The 23,790-nt window shown below is 41.0% G+C and overlaps 1 protein-coding gene and 1 pseudogene across 1 annotated transcript; one reads left to right on the forward strand and one right to left on the reverse strand.

Annotated features, from left to right (window-relative positions):
• Positions 1 to 8,236, reverse strand: LOC139443238 (uncharacterized; annotated as a pseudogene).
• Positions 8,237 to 11,469: 3,233 nt separating this feature from the next.
• LOC139443652 (uncharacterized) lies at positions 11,470 to 20,218 on the forward strand. The gene is made up of 3 exons (XM_071224598.1): positions 11,470 to 11,670; positions 15,290 to 15,355; positions 16,720 to 20,218. Exons 1-3 carry the CDS (start codon positions 11,470 to 11,472, stop codon positions 17,743 to 17,745), a joined length of 1,293 nt encoding a protein of 430 aa, XP_071080699.1. The 3' UTR covers positions 17,746 to 20,218.
• The last annotated feature ends 3,572 nt before the right edge of the window (positions 20,219 to 23,790 follow it).

Consider the following 23,790-nt stretch of genomic DNA (forward strand, 5'->3'; position numbering starts at 1 on the left):
TTAAACAGATTTTTTATTACTCTGTGATGATATTAATATCAATCAGACATATGTAAGTGACTGACAGCTAATTATGGCGTTACAGAAAGAACAAAAACAGTCCCTTCATTACACTGAAAGCCAGGTAGGATAAAATACCTGTGTGAATCTCATAACTTGAGGAAAAATACATTGTGGACAAATTACTTACACACTTAAAATAGGAACTGCCTTGTCCGACTGTTATCATCATATAATTCACTTCATCACTTAAAACTTTGCATGTACACTTTGCATTGTCTACTATTGAGTATTGAGAAGAAACTGTTGACCTGAAATTGTCCCATATACAGTTGAACATGTTAAGGCCTAGAATGCAATAAAGTATTATGATATTGATCTTCTTATGAGAGGGTACCTAATCTCTGGTAAGCAAAGGTGAAGTGAATTGGTTGAAATTACCCAAACAATAATAGGCACCTTACTAATTTCATGTATATACAAATGACATTATATCTTTCTATATACAGAAGGGAATACGGAAAATTTGGAAGCTATACCCTTGAAACAAAACCTTATTATGTTCAAACTTAAGCCCAGTTCTCACAATGTGAAGGTATAAAATTATTAATCTTTACATGTCTTAGAGAAATACCGAGTTTCTCACTGGCCTCAAACCCTACCTTAAGTTGACATTTCTGCCAGGGAAGTGCAAAAACTGAATACATATATTTCTTGACTATCAAAAGATACCAGTTCAGCAGTTGGCACATGAAGGTATATACAGCGATTCATGCAAAAATATAGAAGTTTGCTTTGGAAACGCAAAAAAAAAGTATAAATGTGCAACAGAGCTGTAGCTAATCTGGCCAGCAGTTTTAAATGTCAACAGCCACCTAACAAAAGTTGCTACTTTCTGCATGACACTCTGCAAGAATGGATGTACTATTGAAAAACATTATTACAATATACAAAAGTTAACTTGGCCATGGCGATCATGTTGAAAATCACATGCAATTCCCTAGAGTAAATACAGATGTCCAACAGTGGTACTGGTAGGAATAAGCATGTGAGGTGTCAGCATAATTGGTCCAGTGGATTCCGGAGTGAAGATGCTAACAGATGATGATGATGAACACAGATGACGGACAAGCAGACCATGACATAAGCTCACAAAAATTTAATACGTCATGATAAGGCACCAGTTCATCACTTGTCTGACGTTTTTGAATGTTTTAAAATTATTATTGAACAGCTTATGAGTTGAGCTCTAGACATTAACCCTACTCTCATTCATCACTTGCCTAATATGTAAATAAACTTTCACTATAAATATAAAACAACTCAATTAAAATAGTATTTAAAAACACTGAGTAGCTTAAGGTACTTTCAACACTTTGCAAGCTTGCATACAAAGTTTCAAGCAATCCCTGAAAGCAATCACAGATTGAAGATTGATGCAACATAAAGACACCAGGAGAGACATTTTCAATACTGTTGAATAGGATTTGATACAAAATAACAGCAGGTCAGAGGACCTTCTTAACTAAATACAAGCACAACGTATATTGAGCCCTGTATGTTGCCTTTTATGGCCAAAAAAACAAAACAGGAAAATTTGCATATCAATAACACCCTGTGCTTTGAACATTATTTGAAAGGTATAGACATTGTTTAATACAAAACATCCTTAACTACATTACAGGTCAGTTAAAGAGGCAAACAAAACAAAACAAGGAAACCTTGATGCAAGGAATAATCACAAAGCCAAAACACTGGGGCATCAACACAAAACAAGGTCAACTTAGGAGAGTGGGAGAGTGAACCAGAGTGAATCATTTATTCATACTGTCACGTGCAGCTCATACTACACATAAAAACAATTAAAGTCAACATCATAATAAAAATAATATCCCCACAAATCACAACAAAACAAAATAATAAAATCACAGTTGATGGAACAACTACACATGCACGACCCGAAAATGAAATGTTTATGGAGTCACATGGAAAATAACTGAGACATAAAGTTGTTCAATATAATCGCTTTCAACTTCCAATATATTTGGTCTAGCAATATTCCAGCTTTGTGATCCCTCACCTATACCCCGGGGTATATAACGTTTTAGGGACATCTGGAATACCCAACTTATTTCCAATAACATAGGTTTTATTGGGTCTTTTAACCTAAGACTTAAGGATATGCTGAAACATAAATGGAGACATAACTTGAACTCATTAAGTAACACGAGGTTGTACTTGCATATCAAAAGCACTTTTTTATTTGAAAAGCATATGATAGATATTGCAGAATATTTAACAGCATTAACTAAATTATGGTGTTCACATAATCTTACGGTTGAAGTATGAAGTTGATGAAAGTGAGTGAGTGAGTGAGGTTTTAAGCCGCTTTTAGCAATATTCCAGCAATATCACGGCAGGGAACACCACAAATGGGCTTCACACATTGTACCCATGACGGGAATAGAACCCGGGTCTTCGGCATGGCGAGCAAACACTTTAACCACTAGGCTACCCGACCACCCCCAGTTGGTGAAAGACTTTGGCAGTAATGATACTGAGGATGAATACCATGTTAATGATACGTCCAAGGTAAGACACGAGTTTGCCACTAACGTGGCTATATCCCCCGACCCTGTTGCAAAATTTATGACACAATTAAATCTAAACAAACCCTAAACTTTTTTAACCGAGCCGGAACTTGTCATGGAAATTGTAAAAAAAAAAAAGAGTTTGGAACCTAAGTCCATCTTGTTGCCATGGAAACATAAGAAATAAAAATTTCTAAAATTTCTAAATAGCAAAAGGCACCAGTTCAACATGAACCTGACAAACCTGCAAGGTTTGATGAAAAAATATTGAACGGTTTATGAGTTATGCTCCGGAAACGAACCCTACCCTCACAGAACCTAAGTCCATCTTGTTGCCATGGAAACGTAAAAAATAAAATTTTCTAAAATTTCTCTAAATAGCAAAAGACACCAGTTTTGCTGAGTTATGCTCTGGAAACGAAACCTGTTTCTATATCCCACGCCAACTTTGTTGGGCGGGGGATAATAAGTCAGTTTATAAGTTTCAAAGTATGGCAAAATTTATTGACATGTTACAAGATACTTGACCAAATTAATATTTAACTTATTAATATGTATTTATCATATATTCCTGAAGAAAACATTTGTTTGGTCAGAATAGTTTTGCTTTTCTTGTAAATCTCATGTATCCTGGCGGACAGGGAAAAGGAGGTCAAGAAGGTGGCCATTGTTACTAATGCCATGTTGTTATCAATATTATTGATCGCCTGAACATGAAAATGGCCTGCACATGACATTACTTACAATATATCCTTGTTATCATCATCTCACTGGGCTACAAATCACTGTGGGATTGAGAGGGTCATGTGTAAACAGATAGGAAATTGAGTCTTTTCTTAAGTATGGCAAAAACCGTACTATAGAAATTAATCCCACATTTTCAAATTTCAGTTTCCTTAAATTTCTTCAATATTGAAGGTCGTGCTCCAAATGTAGAATATACACGAACAAATCCATCCCAGCATGCAACAAACACAGTGCCATCAGCTTCTACATGGACATCCATAGGCTGATTCATACCGTCAGAGATGGACAAAATCTTCTCCTGAGCATCAGGAAGTCCACAGTCACACTTTATCTCAAACACACTGTTTGTTTCAAAATCTGTAACATATATATCATCATTATGACAACATAATCCATTTGGAGAAAGAAATTTTTCCTCAAAGCATTTAGGGAGATACCGATACAATTCATGGCCACATTGAGTCAAACAGTGCAATGTTTTGTTTGTAGATTCAACAAGATGGATCAAACCAGAAGAAGAGATACTTATGTGGGTGAAGTCAAGATGAGTCAGCTCGTCACAGAGGCGTATGGAAGTGAGCCGCCTTCCTTCATAATCGATAATGTCTATGGGTCCTAGCACATCATTGCTGTGAGTTTGGTGCCTATGGATCGGAGATGTGACAGCTATAAAGGTTCCTGATCTGGAATCATGGATGCTTTTGTAGCATCGTTCAGTACGTAAGTCCGAGACTACTTCCAACTCCGACTCAATTGAAATAATGTAAATAGATTTCCGACATGGAACTGTCACTGCAACATAGCTGTCTGTCACGCTGGTGACAGATTTCAGCTTACCTGCAAGTTGAAGAGATTGTATTTTGACATCATGGTCCTTCCAGTTGGAAATGGTTTTAACGCTTTGATTTCCAAAGTCCAAAACCACAATGACACCGCCAACAACACATATTCCGCAAAACTGAACTTTTGTATTGTCACCTTGCATTTCTCCTGAAAGACATTTGAAAAGTCGAAACCTCTTCTTATGCGGTATGCAAGCTGGACTAGAAATGTGAACAGTCTCAAGGGTTTGATGGTTCAAACTAGGCATGGAAGATGAATGTGTTGTAGCAGTCTCAAAACCCCTCTGATGGTCACTAGTTATTGAGGGTATGTTGTTGATGCTTCTTGACCTATTTGAGGTAGAAGCTTGCGACAGCAGATCGACAGCAGATCCATGGGTGAAGGGTTGACAGGGGATTGCAGGGATCTAGCACGGCTCAAAACATCCTCAACTTGTGTCACCTGCAGACTTGCTGATTCATTGACCTTAAAAGCACTCATCAAACTTTCTATGTAGAAGTTTGTCTTGAAGTCAGAGGCCCACAGTTCAAGAGGCTTGGATGAACAAGGGGCTTTGATCAGCTCTCTGCAGAGAGGGCAGGGAAAAGCTTCTTTACGTTTTACTCCAAACTGTTCTTCTTCTGCTACGATGTATGATGATAAACACTTGAGGCAAAATGTGTGAAGACATGGCAGGGACTTTGGTATGGTGTACACATCATAACAGATAGTGCAAGTAAGAAATTCATCTTCGAAAGTGGATGCTGTAGCCATTGTCAATTCTGAAAACAGGTCATTGTTAACACATCATAACATGTCGGTAAAAGAAGTGAGCAAGTGAGTTGGGTTGAACGCCGCTTTTAACAGTATTCCAGTTATATCACAGCGTGTCAGCTTAATGTGGGAGGAAAGCCCAAAATGATGCAGGTCTCAAGACGTTTACCACTTCGGTGAAACCCATGAGCACAGGTATGGTGCTGACAAACCTAGAAACATAATCAGGGTGAACCGGGATTCGAACACAAAATCATAGGTTTCTGGAGTGCCGAAGGGACGCAACTCTGCACCGGGAATCACAGCGCCTTAGACAACTGGGCCACCCGGGGTAAAAGGATATGAGTTGGGTGTGACAACACTTATAGTGTTTCACTTACACCAAGCCATGTCAACTTGTTGTTGGGATAAGTTTAAAGTGACACAGATTGGTGCTTTTCAAACCAAAGATCATTATCTAACATTGGAATGATCCAAATGTTCAAATCCACAATATGCAAATTATGACATATGAAGGATGCAAAATCTGCATGACAAGTTGCAGTGTCGTGGCGTAGCGTAGGTGTTTTACACTTAATTTGGTAATTGTACCTTCAGTAGAAATGTGTTCTTGTGTTAAAACCTAGGCACAGGTAAAGGATGAGGTATGATAAGGACCATTTTGGACTAGTGGATATCTCAAAACTTCAAGCTACAGCAAATGCAGAAATATTCACATCATATGACTGACAACTGGCCTTGTTTTTGGTTTGTGACATGATAAAGTACAAATACATGACTAAAATGCGTGAACAATGGTGAACAAAGAGGACACACAAACCTAAGAGATAGGGCTGGGACAGGTGGGTACTGAGGACCCAGGTACCCACAGGACTACCCAGACCCGTGGTTAGTCACGTGATATATTGTTTAATGACAAAAATTATCTAGAACTCTATCGTCACTAATGTTCGCATTTCTTTCTGACAATGCACCCATTCCCTCTGACTTTTCATATGGTTGATCAACTTTAGCATATGCATTACCATAGCATATGCATTTACTTGTATCTAAATATGTTTTGACAGGGCTATGGTAAAATAAATTCCCAAACAGACATTTTGAGACATCTCTTGAGACCTACAGTTGTAGGGTAATAGGGGGTTGGGTACTTGGGTAGTAAATTTGTAATCGTCCCAGCCCTACTAAGAGAATATTACTCTGAGGAGTGAACAAATGAATAATATATGTTTGACCCATCCCCCTATCCCTATGCCAGGACCTTTCCCATATCTATAACACTTTGAATCAGTCCCGGCCCACAACTCAATACCCAAACCAAAACTCCCACCATCAGACCCACAACCTCAAAGGCCCAAATCCCACCACCATAGATCCACCTCTAATTCTGACCCCTGGACAACCACCAGTTCCAACTCCATACCCGACATGCTGTCCCCACAACCACAACCCATACTCCCAAACAGCTCTAATGTTTGTCTGACAATTCCACTGATTCACTTGACAGACAGCCTAATTCTACTTGATGTACGCATAAGAACAAATTAGGATAAATCATACTTCATATCTATAACTTAAAATATATACTGGTAATTGTGTATGTTACCATATTTTGTATTAACCTTTAAGTTTTGTCAATTTATTTAATAACCAAATTTGAGGCTGTGTTTACTTATTGGTAGACTTGTAGACTATGATGACAAAAATAAATGCCAGTTTTCTGGGCAATTTGTTATTTTGACTCTGTGAATCAAGCAATTTGTAAATTGAAATTTCAGGTATTCTACAGTTTGACTGAATTCAGATAAAAAAATTACAAACATATTTATATATCATGTGTGTTGTCACAACAATGCCCTTAAATCATCATTGAAACACTCGTGTTTTGACATACAGATCTTCAAATAGCCATGCCAGGTGTTCTGACGCAAACAGACTGTACAATATCTAGAGACACATAGATACTGATTGGCTAGGTGAAACAGCTCACCAGTTATCCAGCAGATACCTCCACCTAATCCTCAACGGTAGTAGCTCAAAGGGAAACAACTCTTGGTACCTGCAGATAAACACAAAGAATCATGTGTGAAAACTTAAAAGTACAACTTTTTGATCGCTACATTCCAACAACGATTATGTGCTATTAACTTCAAATGCCAATGCAGTTTTTAGCAAACAATATAAAATACAAAAAGTCGAAAACTTGTAAATGAAAATACGAATGAAGTAAAATTAACATGATGGCACTATAACCCCAGATATTTAACTACTGAACACATGACAAGGTGTAACGAGTGAGTGAGTGAGTTGGGTTTAACGCCACTTTTAACAGTACTCCAGTTATATCGTGGTGTGTCAGTTTGATGTGGGAGGAAAGCCCGAAGTGATACAGGTCTCAGACGTTTACCACTTCGGTGAAACCCACGAGCATAGGTAGTGTGCTGACAAACCCAGAAACATTATCGGGGCGAACCGGGATTCGAACCCACAATCATAAGTTTCTGGCATGTCCAAGGGACGCAACTCTGCACAGCGATTCGCCTTAGACGACTAGGCCACTCGTGCCCCCAGGTGTAATGAACATCACAATAGGCATGTAGCGGATAATAATCAACTTGATTAATCCATCCAAATTTCTACTGCATCTCATTTCTCCTGGAGGGAACTTGCAAAGACTTAAACACTTACAGTGTTTCAAATTCCTGCCTGCCCAACCACCCAGGAGAGGCTCTTTTTATCAGAGACATATGGTATATGTTCTAGGTAGGGTTTTTTAGCCATCAGTATATGTATAACCATGAGAGAAAATACTCAGAAAGGCCTCAGTTAACTCATTAACTTTAGTAGCCTATCGAATATCTGTGGTGAATGGTAATTTGGAATAATCATTTCTGTTAAGTGAGTATTTTAGTTGCGGGCAGAACAGAAATGATTATTCCAAATTACCATTCGATAGGCTACTAGAGTTAACGACCGTTACTGAATCAATGTGATAAAAGCTTAAAGTTGCATCCAAGCACGTGCACTGTCGTTGTCGCTGTGAGGAGGTTGACTATCCCGTTTAGAAGAACTCGGTGAAGTGGTTATCGCTGCAAGGAGCTTGCATAAATAACTTGCTTGAGCACGTCTGACAAGACAGGAACCATTTGTGTGATTCCGGGATGATGCGAGTGGTGACGAATGAGATAGAGATAGAGATGAGATTGTCCTACCTTATGTATACACAGTCTTTTTCTGGGTCAGCTAGGCTTTCATTGTGGTGTGTGACATAAAGGGCCTATCCATTTCGTGCAAAAAGTCCTCTGTTTACTTCCCACTACACAGCCACTTTCCGAAAAGATTATAAACCAAATAAGTGTTTCAAGGTTATATTGCTCTGTTTAAAGTAAGTTACTCTTTCGTATTCTTTCGTATTCTTTCATGCGATTGTGAAATTACCTCTTTTTGGAGTCTTGTTCATCGCGAACGTTTCACATGAAGTGTTGCAATGTGTCGTCAGCACTAAATGCGGCCTTGAGCTGGGCCCCGTCTCTAATATCACAATATAACTTGGCGCAAGTTGACGACGCGCATAAGGAGCCGGGAACCAGCTTATAAATGCCTCCTAGACCGAATTGCGCTTATTGTGATATTAGAGACGGGGCCCAGCACCTTTGTAGATTTAGTCAGCTCTGTACAAGACAACACTTCCGGGTTTATGTCGTCATTCAAATGATCCTACCGATTAAATCACTTTATCAATGTAAATATATACGCTATTTATCTGTCGGCCTGTTATTCTCACCTGGGCTGCGGAGCAAATCTTGTCAGCTTGCTGTATCCTCGGACTGTGGTGAAAGCTTCAGTCAGATGCTAGTTGTAGGATGGACAGGGACATTTTCAGAAACGGTGTGGTATTACAGTAAGTTACAAATAATGTTGGGCAAGAAAATATAGAATCTATTATATGGTCTCTTATTGCCCAATATGCTATGACACATATCGCGCAGTTTAGTCAACTGAAGTTGTCTCCCTTACAAAACAAATTGCGAAGAATAAGTTTTCTTAAACTGCAGCCATTACAGGTTGGGGATACTTAGAATGTGTCTTTTTTCAAACTTCTTAACCAAGTCCAACCTTGGTCGTGTGCTTACCCTCTAGGGTAGCCAGCTGTCGTAGGCCAAAATCACTGCAGCAGGGTTGAGTTCATGTCTTGCTAATCATTTGCTGCACTATTCCGGTGAGGGCTTAACTCGATATTCATCTCTGATCATTGCATAACATTCCAGGGCGCCCTTCCACAAAGCTGCCGTAGCGATACGACTGTCATAAGTTAGTGTCTAACTTAGTGATACGATCGCTTTGAGGAATGGGGCCCTTCTGTTTCCTTAAATTTAGCTTTTTGATAATTATCATACACAATACTTATTATGTTTATACTAGTATTACAATAATCAGAACGACCGATGTGTTCAGGACCAGATGATCGCATAGTTGGTCAGGTCAACAAGTAGTTCATCTTTTAGAAATTGCATGACGATGACGTTTGGGTATTTAATAGTTGATTTTTTTTTAGAAGAATGGGCACTTTCGGTTATTTCCTTTTACAAGTATTTGGCCCGTATATAACTTTAGGAATATCAATCAATATACATGTAAGGTTTGTATGGTCAAACTTTAAACGTTACGCATCCTGCCTGCTCTTTTAATTAAATTACACGTTTATGACTTTTAACAATGGATCCTTACACCTATGTGTAGAGGCGTCGAGAAAGCCTAGTGGTGAAAGCGTTCGTGCGTCCCGCTTAAGGCCCGAGTTTGCAATTTTCAATTTCGTTAGCGATCGGTAATGGTTTTACGTGATAGTATGGTTATATTACGTTGGCCTAAAGGTATTCGAGTCTGGACCAAGCAAACCAGTGGTAAATTATGGGAGCACTGATCGTTGCTGTGTAGTCCTGTGGGATATATGTATACTTAACCGCAAAAGAAACGTAACCCCAAGTAACATGGCATGAAACGTTGTCATTTAAATATCTGGGTAATTTTTGCCAAAGTTTCTAAAAGTTTCTAAAAGCAGATCACAATAAAACCGATCGCCGAAACGCATCACGGCAACGGCCATGGTAACCCGTGCGTTCCGTGCAAATTGAAATGTACATGCTTTCTCCAATTTCTTGCCCTATAAAAATCCACCCAAATCGGATAACATTCATTCGTTATTGATTTGTTACCACATGCCAAGATCGACAAGAAATCAGCGACACCAAGCCCTTGGACGATTGCAAGCTGGACAAACCGCCCGGCAAGTAGCCAATGCATTTCAAGTCCACGTAAGGACCATATACATGCTCCAGCAAAGGTACCAGACCACCAACACTACAGATGACCGACCACGTGGCGGAAGATCAAGGGTCGCCACCCGACGTCAGGATCGTCAGATTGTGCGACAGCATCTTCAAGATCGCTTTGTTACTGCTGCGGAAACTGCTCGACAGACCATTGGGACACACCAGCGACACATTAGTTCTGACACCGTGCGTCAACGATTGACGAGCAGACACTGCCACTGTCACAGGCCACACCGAGGACCTATTCTGACACCATGTCATCGCCGGGACCGTCTTCGATGGGCAATACAGTACCAGCATTGGCGCCAACAGCAGTGGAGAAGTCCTCTTCTCAGACGAAAGCCGTTACTTTATCTCAACAGCAGATAGCAGACAGAGTGTGGCGACGCCATGGGGAACGTTATTCAGATGCTTGTGTTGTTGAGAGAGACTCGTGGCGTGGTCCGAGCATCATGGTGTGGGGTGGAATTGGTCTTGCACAGAGGGTCGGCCCTGTGGTCTTCCAGAATATCGGTCCAGGGAGAGGCAATGGTGTCATTGATCAAGTCTTGAGACCACACGCCATACCTCATTTGGCACGTCGCTGCAACAACGAGTTTCAGCATGATAACGCCCGTGCCCACACCGCAGGAGCAACAAGGAGCAACAAGAGACAAGTTTCTAAAAGTTTCTAAAAGCAGATCACAATAAAACCGATCGCCGAAACGCATCACGGCAACGGCCATGGTAACCCGTGCGTTCCGTGCAAATTGAAATGTACATGCTTTCTCCAATTTCTTGCCCTATAAAAATCCACCCAAATCGGATAACATTCATTCGTTATTGATTTGTTACCACATGCCAAGATCGACAAGAAATCAGCGACACCAAGCCCTTGGACGATTGCAAGCTGGACAAACCGCCCGGCAAGTAGCCAATGCATTTCAAGTCCACGTAAGGACCATATACATGCTCCAGCAAAGGTACCAGACCACCAACACTACAGATGACCGACCACGTGGCGGAAGATCAAGGGTCGCCACCCGACGTCAGGATCGTCAGATTGTGCGACAGCATCTTCAAGATCGCTTTGTTACTGCTGCGGAAACTGCTCGACAGACCATTGGGACACACCAGCGACACATTAGTTCTGACACCGTGCGTCAACGATTGACGAGCAGACACTGCCACTGTCACAGGCCACACCGAGGACCTATTCTTACACCATGTCATCGCCGGGACCGTCTTCGATGGGCAATACAGTACCAGCATTGGCGCCAACAGCAGTTGAGAAGTCCTCTTCTCAGACGAAAGCCGTTACTTTATCTCAACAGCAGATAGCAGACAGAGTGTGGCGACGCCATGGGGAACGTTATTCAGATGCTTGTGTTGTTGAGAGAGACTCGTGGCGTGGTCCGAGCATCATGGTGTGGGGTGGAATTGGTCTTGCACAGAGGGTCGGCCCTGTGGTCTTCCAGAATATCGGTCCAGGGAGAGGCAATGGTGTCATTGATCAAGTCTTGAGACCACACGCCATACCTCATTTGGCACGTCGCTGCAACCACGAGTTTCAGCATGATAACGCCCGTGCCCACACCGCAGGAGCAACAAGAGACTTCCTCCAGCAGAATGGCATCAGAAACATGCAGTGGCCTGCTTTCAGTCCCAATTTAAATCCCATTGAGCACCTGTGGGACGAGATTCAAAGACGGCTGAATGACGTCCGACCAAGGCCGACAACTGCAGCTGAACTGCGTCAGGCGTTCCTCAGTGTGTGGGCTCAAGTGCCCATGGCCTTCATCAACTGCCTCATCCATTCCATGTATCGACGTTGCACGGCAGTCATCAATGCACATGGCGGACATACGAGATACTGACTTGTGATGCCATTTTCTCAGAGGCTAGTGTTGTGTTTCACTTTAAGAACATTTGACACTTTACTTTCACCATTGATTATCAGTTTTGCCAAATTTCATCTTTTTAATGTCTCAAAGTATGTTTACAGTGTTTGGCAAAATAAGGTTTCTCATATATCCATCCATAGTGACGTTTCTTTTGTGGTTCAGTATATTTTATGGAAACAAAAGAATCTAGAATTATATAAAAGCAAGTCTAGCCAGTTCTGTTATATAATCAGCATCAAGAAAATCATTTGTTTTAATTTTAGAGGAGAGAAATGTATTGTGTAATAAAAGATTTCAGAGACTATATGTTAGTCTATGTAAGTACAACGTTATGCACTCTGCCAGGACTAGAGTGAGGGTCGTCTCCCCTGCATTCTGTCAACAGACCACCATTTTATACATTCGTCACAACTCGCCCCTTTCCGTAACCTGCAAGAAGACTCGTCCCCCCTATCGATGAATGTTATGTGCGACAAACAAATCAGAATGCGCGTATGATTTCAAGTTCTTCGGCAAAGAATCCCTCAGAAATAATTTTTTATTTTTATTTTTATACCAAAGACACAGTTAAATGTGTTCAAACATACTGCATAATTCCACACGTCCTGATGTGCTTTAAATTGCATATGAAATATATATAATATATGGGGGAAATGTGTGAACCATTACGCAACGAGTTGACAATTGTTTAAGGTAAGCCCGTTTGCGATAAGACGGAACCCCGGCGCAAAAATGAGAGTCGCTATTCGGCTTGTCCCGGAATAACACTAGCTGGTCACGAATGCATTTTATAGTGTACTGTGACTGTCCCTGGACATAATGAGTGAGTGAGTTGAGATTAACGCCACTTTGAACATATTGTTGGTTATGTCACAGTGTGAAAGTGAGAGAAATGCCAGAGGTATGTATGTATGTTGTTTAACGCCGCACTCAGCACCATTCCAACTATCAATCTCATTAAAATCAGTTCTTAGTTCTCGCTACCGCTAAACAAAGATCTTAAGACATCCAATTACGGGTCACGTCAGACCGACCTTGCGCGAACTTTGACCGACCAATGGATTGACCAATCAGAAGGGAGCTTTCTCGTGCATTACGGCACCAATTTCAAATTTGCGACTACGCATCGAAACAAATTTTGAACAGTTCTCGACTACAAATTTGAAACCTGATCAAAAGAACATTCTGAAATGGCTAATAGATGATCTAGATTGCATGGATTCAGTCGTTAAACCCGTAACTATCGTTCAGAATACCCCGTGTTACAGTTTTCGAGGTAGAAATCACATTCCGACTGTCACTTTCATAATCTGGTAAGCGACGCTCTGATTAGTCGGATGAAACGTCGTTCTGATGTGACCCCTTGTGGGATGTATTCAGATCTTTGTTCAGCGGTAGCGAGAACTAAGGTCTGGTTTTAATGAGATTGTTCCAGCTATATGACGGCGATCTGTAAATAATCGAGTCTGGTCCAGACAATCCAGTGATCATGATCATCAAACTACTGAACTGGGATACGATGACATGTATCAACCAAGTCAGCAAGTCTGACCGCCCGATCCTAGTCGCCTCTTACGATACGCATAGTCGCCTTTTACGACAAGTATAGTCGCCTCTTACAAGCATGGGTTGCTGAAGACCACTTCTCAAGTTTAGTTACCAAGTTGGTCAAAGCCCACCCGGCATGGGCATGATGCTGGCAATGTAGGACATAGCAAATCTATGGATACAGGCATATCTAGGATTTGGATCCCCGATCAGCTGTTGCCTCAACAACTAAGAGATGAAACTCTGCATGCATGGCGAATTGAGGTGTCTTGGACCGTTGGGGTTACACTTTTTCTCGCCACACTGCTGTTACCACTGTGTGAAGCTATGCAATATTCACATTTATGGTGTGTGACTGTCTCAATGGAATTAGTGATTTTCGTGTCAAGAATTGACCACGTCACTATTGACAGTTCCATGGAAATACATTTACTGCCTTGCGCTATGCATGTCGGCCTTATTGATCAGCGTGGTCTGGTGGGGGTATTAGTCACGTGATTTGAAGTAGATTACCGGTGCAAAATCGACAACTGCCGATGCGGCTTTGTGATGAGGGTGCAGTCTTGGCCGGAGCTTTGTGTGCGTTTGAGCAATTTGAATTACTTTTCTTTTCATTTGGGGAAAATTCGTGTCTATAGAGCTTCCAAAGATACACATATGCTTGTTGCAGACTGCTGTTTTGGGACTTCTGAGAAAACATAGGGAAGGATTTTTTTCTTAAAAGGTATTTTCTTGTTTGTTTGTATTGCTATTTTTTCCTGTATGTGTTTTTATGTTTGTGTGGATTTTGTGATGATTGTGTGTGTTTTACAGTGGTTTTGTTTGTTTTTGTTTTTTGTCAAAAGTAGGATGTATTTGACGGTGTGGACGTTGCTTACGTTATCAATCACTGGGTTGCCTGGCCCATAACTGCTTATTTACAGGTGGATGTGATCCCGGTGACATTATTGACTACGTAGTACAACAACAACGACTTGTGCCTGCCATGACGAAAACCTCGGTCTGATTTTTAAAAAAAAGGCTCTGTAATGTTCTGAACTCGAGCAAAGTGTAGACAGGCAAAAAAAAGTACTCTTGTTATATCTGCAAAATCCTGCAATGTCACCCACGCATATAACTAGATAGCAAGATATCAGCCCCTAGCCGAGCGCTCTGTCTGTCGGACCCATACAGCCGCTGGTAAACTTGCTCAAGAAAGAGCCCTAGACCATGTTTACCAATGCATATCATTACAGATAATGTTCCACAGTGCTGTGAATTTTGAGCTAGCGACACCGCTGGATTGTGGGCGGTGCCAGTGTCTGCTGAACGAACCCCGCATTACGTCAGTCGCCAGCAGTCAAGCGTGCCTCCAACTCTCACAGACGCCGATGTTGTGAAGGGGAGAACCAACGACGAGTAGCATATCTTATCGAAAGGCTACCGAGGAATTCGATGCAGCCACGGACCGAACTGCCAGTCTATGTAAAGAACCCGGCGTTTTCAGCAGTGCACTTTCAAGGCATTAGCTGCAACCATCGTTGCCGCTACCGTTGTGGAATCTGCGGGAATTCGACCCTCAAGTTGTTGTAAGTGAATACTTCCCCCGCTTGTATGCGAACCAATACCTAACAGTTATGCGTGTTATGTCTGCCAGCACTCAACCTCGGATGTCGTTGCGGTATGTCAATGCATTAGGATTTAACTGTAGGTTTACTGACGCGATGTATCTCTAAATGTGCCATGAAATTACAGCGTATAATGTTGTTGATGTCGTTTGGTCGCCATTTTGGAGAAGTATCGACTGCGTTTTGACTGGCGCTGTGGTACTGAGGGATCGATACATAAACTGGAGAAAACATCGTTCTTCAATGACCTGCGGAGAGGATAGTGGAGGTGTATGTGACATATTTAGATTATGCCTTTGCATCCGGCACGTGGTGCATATGTATTAATGTGTGTGAGTATGTTGGCATCTACGCAGCTTTTCGCAATTTTCCATCCATATCACACCGGGGAGACACCAGAATAACGTGTCACACACTGTAACCATGTGGGGAATCGAACTCGTGTCTTCGGTGTGACTAACCAACTCTTTAACCATTAGACTATCCCACCGCACCTCAGACATTGTTTTAAGCCTACGGTGTGGTTGCCTAGTGGTGAAAGTGATGGCTTGTCAAGCAACTATCGTTGTCGTTATATGCCTGGAATATTTATAAAAGCGGAGTAACATTATACCTACCTTGCGAATTGAAATGTTTGTCTGTCTTACTCCGTGGCTAGTAATGTATTTGTCATATTTCCTCTATTTCGCCTGACTAGTTGAATATTTTCATCTACAAACATAAGGAGTCGAGCAAGTTTAAAAGTAAGTGTTTAACTTTACATAGTAATAACATGCAGTTTACGAAACCAGGATTAGCAGAGACAAGTCATCCTAATTATTGTTTCTTAGTAGTCCATCAATTAAGTAGCAGTAGTAGTAATTATTGTTTCTTAGTAGTCCATCAATTAAGTAGTAGTAGTAGTAGTAGAAGAAGGAGAAATGGGGTTCGTTTGTTACATAGTAGTAGCTGTGTGGATCTACTCTTGACCCGGATTATATGATTATGTTATAGTAGAAGTAGTAGTACCCTTTGGTTCATCAGCTGGATAAATCAATATATTATAAACTTGGGTAAGTTACGGTGTCCACGAAACATGTCAACTCTTCCTATCTCCCTCGGTATATATGTGAGTTATAATGAGAAGGTTGTCTCTTAATGCAATAGCAAATATATGCTCATAAGTTAAATTATCAGTGATTACATGTGGACCCCATTTTACTTACGTAAATCAAGTACATGTGGTGTATAAAATGCTCTGTTTTCTCTGAACATGGTACACAACTATTGTGCAATTTTCACGGTAAGATGAATGCATATCTCAGTTTTATTTTGGGATGGCATTTCTCACACGTTTGTGGCCAAGTATTAAAATAGTGCCGAGAAAGAATGTCACTTGGCAAACAAAACATGTAATGACTGATGTTGAATGTTTCAGACACGTCATACAGAGGGACACGATCAGATAGATACCAACATGGTGTTCACCATGAAAGAAGAATTAGTGATGGGGATCTTGCTCCTGAGCGTCACCATCGCCTGCGTTTCCTATATTGTCCTCATGAACCTCCTTCTCATCATCGCAATCTTTCAGGACGCCGAGGCAAGACGGAAGCTCTTCTTCAAGCTCATCCTGTCCATAGCTATTGTACACTTCATCCAAGGTGTCACTGTCATCCCGCTCCACGTTGCCGCCAGATTTGATATCGAACTGTTTAAAGACCTTCCAGATGTTTGTAAATACTGGCATGTAACAGAGTTGTCCTTAGCAGTTATTCTGGTCCTTCTCATCTTTATGCTGATGTTTGAGAGATTTCTAAGCTTAACTTCTCCAATTGTTGTTGCCAATACTTGCTTTGGTTGTCTGATGTTGCTCTCTCCGTGGATCTTGGGACCAGCGTTTACGCTACTTCTATTCTACACAAGTAATGATTTGCAACAGTTATTGGATTTCTTGCAAGGAAACAGGAAGGACAGTTGCACGTTGGGAATGTCAGAACAATGGATTTATACAGTGTTCGGATTCCTGCTACCATCTGCGTTCGTATTCGGGTTTTGTTGGGCGAACGTCGTGATTATGTGTATGCTGAAGAGACGTTACAGTGACAGATTCCTAGAAAACCCGATGAGTCACACCACTGCAAGTACCCTGGTGGCCCTCTTCTTCATTGCGATGTGGTTACCAGTACATTGCTCTCCCATCATGTCTTTTTTCAATAGAGGATCCTGCCCCGACCTGCTCAAGTACTGTGGCTTCGCAAATGCTGCAATAACGCCCTCTTTGTGGCTGATTGTGCCAGCTGTTAAGAAAGGATTCCACTGTATATGTTGCTGCGGTTGCCGATCATGCTGTGAGGATTCTCAAAGACAGGCTGGAGTCGTCCACGCGTCTGCTGTTGATGAAACCCAGATCAGAATGCTTGGACAAGAGCAGATTCAGCCATCGTTCACAACCAAATTGTAACATGATGAAGTCATAAAGGCCAAGCCTTCAACTATAATGTCTGCGGGAATAGTTTAAGTGATGAATATGTTTCGGAGCCATGAGTCAACGAATGGATTACAACGATTAGGCGCGGGGCATAAACAAAAGCTCATCTTATAATGCTGGACATCAACCAATTATTCTACTGGAACGTCTTCGTGTGAATCTGGATTGTCATCAATATCACCTTCATCTATTCCTTATCAACTCGTCATCAGCTGGTCATCATCTCGTCATGTTATATCTTAACACAAACCACTTACATTGTATGTACTTAGCGATCAATCATCTGTGTGAAGGTTAAACAGGAACTTTTGCTGTGAATACCGAACGTGAACCTGCAATTTGTTGACCATCAGCTTCAAACTGAACTGTGAATACCGTACCTGATCCTGTTGACCATCAGTTAGAACTGAACTGTAAACACCGTACCTGTTCATGTTGACCATCAGTTAGAACTGAACTATGAATATCGTACCTGTTCATGTTGACCATCATTTAGAACTGAACTGTGAATACCGAACGTGAACTTGCTGTTGCTTTGACCATCAGCGAAAACAACTTTGAATACTGAGCGTGACCTCATTCCGACAACAGCTATAACTGAACTGTGAATACTTAACGTGACCTTGCTGACACTCAGCTTGAATTAAACTGTGAAAACCGAACGTAAACCTGTTGACCATCAGCTTTAGTTGAATTGTAAATATTGAACGTGGATTGAACTGTGAATAACCAACGTGAACTTGCAGTTAGCTGATCATCAGCTAAAATGAAACTGAATACTGAACGTGATCATCAGCTATGACTGAACTGTGAATAATCAACATAAACTTGTTGACCATCAGCTATAACTGAACTGTGAATAATCAACGAAAACTTGTTGACAGTCGTCTATAACTTAACTGTGAGTACCGAACGTGAACTTGTTGACAATCAGTTAGTACTGAACTGTGAATACCGAATGTGAACTTGTTCGAACATCAGTCATAACTGAATGACAATCAGCTGGAACTGAACTGTCAATATTGAACGCGAACTTGTTCGACCATTGTACCGAGCATACATGATCTTGTAAGGTCACGTGCCATAAATAGACTGTGAATAGGTTAAGAACTTGTCATGAACTAGTTAAACTGTGTGTGTGCCATAGCATCGGTTGTAACGGTACAGTGATATACTGAACATGAACTTCCAGACCAACAGCCATACCTGAACAAGGAATTATTGATCATGAACTTGCCATGCCATCAGCCATAACTGAAATAGGAATTAGTGGTCCTGAACCGTTCAAGCCATCAGCCATACCTGTACTGTGAATACTGAACATGAAATCGCCAAGTCATCAACTTACAGTGAAACGTGGAACATGAAGCTTCATCATCAGTATTAGTATGCTGCTGTAACGTGAATGCCACACTGAATACCTTCCCTGAACAGCACTGAAATGTACTGTTAATATGAAAATGCAACGACATTGTTGTGTAACTGTAACACGATGCGAATTCAGTAAAGTTTCCTTACGCGGTCATTTTGACCCCTTGGTTTACTTTAAGATGGAATACCTTGACTGCCCTTAAACACCTGTAATGTTCTTATCCTATGATGTGCACATCTATGTATATACACATGTATCTACGTGTAGCAGTTTAACAGGAATCGTCGTCATTTTGTTCGATCTCTTCGATTGTTTTTAACCTTAACCACCGCGTTCCACAAAGCAACCATAGCACTAAGCCTGTCGTAAAACCCTTACTTTAACATAAATTAATGGTGACACAAAGATACTTTGTTGAATCGTGAAAGGAGCGCTATCTGAATGGCTTCCCCTCCTCGCCAGCGTAAAAGTGGAAACAACCCAGAAGAGTCCAGTTGTCCAACAACCTTCCTTCTGACACGTGGCCCAAGGTCCATTCGCCCAACAACCATCCTTCTGACATGGAGTCCATTGTCCATTTGCCCAACAGTAATATGAGGGCCATGGTCCATTTGCCCAACAAGCACCCTTCTGACATGTGGCCCATGGTCCATTCGCCCAACAGCAGTCCTTCTGACATGTGGCCCATGGTCCATCGCCCAACAACCAACCTTCTTACAGGCGGTCCATGTGGAGGAACCACGCAGCTGGGTTTGGATGAATGTGTGGGTGGATGTTTTCATGCACAGCTAGGCACTTTCAACATTATGTGATAAATATGACATGTATACTCATTTTGGGGTTTTCCCAAGTTTCAAGCGTTTAAAACTCTTTCCGTTTAGTGCAATGCAGTTACCTGTCCGTGGGTGATGTGTTGATGTTGATATTTATTGGTTGACGCATTAGGCTAATGTGACATATCAACACGGCCATGGCGCTGACCAATAGATACTGATACATTTACTGTGATCGCTGAGATAGTTGGTCAGAAGGACAAGCACAAGGTGGTTAATAACTTATCCCTCGCTGGCTCAATTCATTGTAGAGGGCATATACATTTTCCTGATTCGTTTATGAAATAAAAACAATGGAATAAAATCACACTTTATGTTCCGGGCAGCTGACTGGGCTTCATCATTGTGCCAGTCTAGAACAAAAAGATTCTCCCCTCTACTTCCTTCTGCCGCCTTTTAACAACATCTGTCTCCAACTACCCATCAACTCTCGCTCTCTCCCTATTTCCCTTTCTCGCTTTCTCTGCCCATCATTATCTTCCTGTCCACTCTCTCCCCCTCTGCCCCCACCCCACTATCCCCACCTCTCTAACCCAACCTCTCTCTTCCCTCTATATATCTTCTCTTCATTCGTGGTGGCCTCGGCAACGGATCGATACTGTGATCTGTGTTGTGCGTGGGCCGAAGCCCAGACAGATGTCACGCGAGAAAATACGTTACTTTCAAAGTAGGAACAAGGGAACCAAGGGACATAATGCAATCAAGGGAAAGATAATGGTGAAAGCAAAAGGTGGTATACGATGACACCTCATCTGATGATTGAATTTTCTCGTAGCCATGTTAAATGGACCATATATCACGATTTCAGATGTCACTGTATTTTCTGGTCGAGTGGATCCGTTTTCAAGGCAGGGATGTCAAGAAGAAATCCCGCTAACCAATTAAAAATGTAGTATGTATTTCTATGTCTGGTAGACTGTTTTTTTTTATAGTTTTCATTTGACATGTTTTGTTATAATCTCTCGGTTGCCTTTCTCCATTTAGAATTTCATTATATTGGGCTTTGCAGGAAAAACAAGATAAACGCTACTTAAAGCTGGGATCGTTCTAGATATAAACGACAATGTATTATTACTTCTGCTGGAGCCAGATGACTCATAGGTTGCCACACTATATATATATATATATATATATATATATATATATATATATATATATATATATATATATATATATATATATATATTAAGAATACTAATTCTTTGTTCTTTTATTCGATACCTCGTTTAAGGCAATGTAACTTGGTTCTGTAAAACTTCATCTGTGCTATGTTTTAACTGACACTTCGCTCGAAGTATGGATAACTCGACGTACGTCTATATGGTTCAGATGAGTTCGAGTTCATGGAGTTTTCATATACCATCCATTAAACACTATCAAAATATGGGCAGGGTCCGTCAGGAACTAGAATATCCTCAAGATATTGTCTGAACATTTGCACAATACGATCGGGTGGTCAGGCTCGCTGACTTGGTTGAAGCATGTCATCATATCCCAATTGCGTGGATCGATGCTCATGATTTCAATTACTGGATTGTCTGGTCCAGACTCGATTATTTACAGACTCACGTCATGTAGCTGGAATATTGCTGAGTGCGACGTTAAACAACAAACAAACAAACAAACAAATCGTTTGGCATGTTTGTGTTTTTATTTCATATGTATGCGTCCATGCAATCCATACCAATCTTGACTGTTAGTGATGTCGTTTCTTGAGCCCAACTCAACACCTGTTTATAATACCTCCGTTAAGTATTGATCTAGTGATCGTGTGGTGCTTTTTGACACATACATTTTACATTTCAGTGGAAATAAACTTTAAATAAGATTAAACTGAACTTGTATAGAGATAAAGCGTTTAATGAAAATTATAGATTATAAATTATAGTCACTAAATCGTGTTACATAATATTTTGCCGGAATCAAGGTCACTAGAGATTATTAACCATGAAATGGAGGTTAGCAGTATTCATGATTCACAAACGCCAAATACATGCATTCGTGAAAGGCAACAAGACACTCCAATGAACTAAAAACAGATCTCATATATGATATGTGTTCAAATGCTTAGACGCTTTTAAAATCTAGCGGAAGGAAAAACCCGAGTGCGAAATCGGGTCAGACGGAAGCACTCGTTAAACCTCCAACATTTTCATCATCAAGGAAGCGATTATTTACAGACCTGTTGTAACGAGGAATCACCACGATGTGGATGATGTCAACAATTCAGTGATACGATAACTACGGTTTATCGCCTACGTTCAATACGATTACCACCCACAACATCATTCAATGATATTGTTTCTAGGTTTGTCAGCACCAGACCGCTTCTCCTGGGTTTCACCAATGTGGTAAATCTCTAATACCTGCATAACTTCGGGCTTTCATCCCAGATCAATCTGACACGTCGTGATATAACTGGAATACTGTTCAAAGCGGCTTTAAACTCAACTCAATGATAGTAGTGCTAATGTTTGTCTTACACCATTCAACCACATGATAACTATTTTTAACCCCCTACCTCATTCAATGCATACGATAATAACTGTTTATCGTCTACACCATTCAATGATTCGATAACCACGGTATATCACTCCTATCAGTAAAATACTAGTAATACGATAACGTTTTTATCGTCTACGTCATTCAACGACACGGTAACCACTGTTTATCGCCTATATCATTCAACGATACGATATGCACTGTTGATAATATATACTGGTATCATTCAACGATAACATAACCACGGTGTGACCTACATCACAGGTTAACACCAATATAACTCAATGATACGATAACCACTGTCACATACGCGACCATCATTCCGTGATAGTATAATCACTGTGTATCATCAACATATATCTCTTTCGGCGATACGCCATATCAAGTAAGTCATTTGAATTCAAGTCAGCTTCTAAGTGAGCGAATTAAATTCGTATTAAGCAAGTTAGTGAGTGGATTACTTGAATGTACCTTGTAACCAGTGGGTGAGTGAGTGGCTTCAGTCTACCCTGTAGCCAGTCATGAGTGACTGAGTGGCTTTAGTCTACCTTTTAGCCAGTGAGTGAGTGAATGTTTGTTTGTTGTTTAACGCCGCACTCGGCAATATTCCAGCTATATGATAGCGGTCTGTATATAATCGAGTCTGGACCAGACAATCCTGTGATTGACATCATGAGCATCGATCTACGCAATTGGGATATCATGACATGCATCATCCTAGTCAGCGAGCCTGACCACGTGACCCCGCTAGTCGCCTCTTACGATAAGCATAGTCGCGTCTTTTGACAAGCATGGGTTGATGAAGACCTTTCTCAACCAGAATCTACAGAGGTCCATACATAAGTGTTGCAACTCAGCTATAATGAGTAACTGAAAACATTCCAGGGTGGCCCGAACAGTTCTAAACAGATTTAACTCCCACTGACGAATATTGTCAACTGAACTTTCCTCAAACATTTGCACATTGATACTATAAGCATTACTCATTATGGAAATGTTTGCATGTTGGCTCAGAATTTTTTTTATAGTCCGTGGATTTGTGTTCGGCAGATTGCAACAAGTTGTACTGTCACACGAAAAGAGACATCCTTATCAAGGAGTCATCAGTTCTTCCCGGTTGATCATTTCTACAGTGTTCTTCTCGGATGATCAGTGTTGCAGTGTTCTTCCGACAATGAACCCCAAGGACGTGTGTTCGTGTGTTAGTGTGTGTGTGTTAGTGTTAGTGTGTGTTAGTGTTAGTGTGTGTATTACTTCAGGTCCGTTTTGACTGGCACTTGTAATGTACAGTAAATTCATTCTAACAGCAGG

Source organism: Haliotis cracherodii, unplaced genomic scaffold (assembly GCF_022045235.1).
Source record: "Haliotis cracherodii isolate W230 unplaced genomic scaffold, xgHalCrac1.p SCAF_5, whole genome shotgun sequence".
NCBI lineage: Eukaryota > Metazoa > Mollusca > Gastropoda > Lepetellida > Haliotidae > Haliotis > Haliotis cracherodii.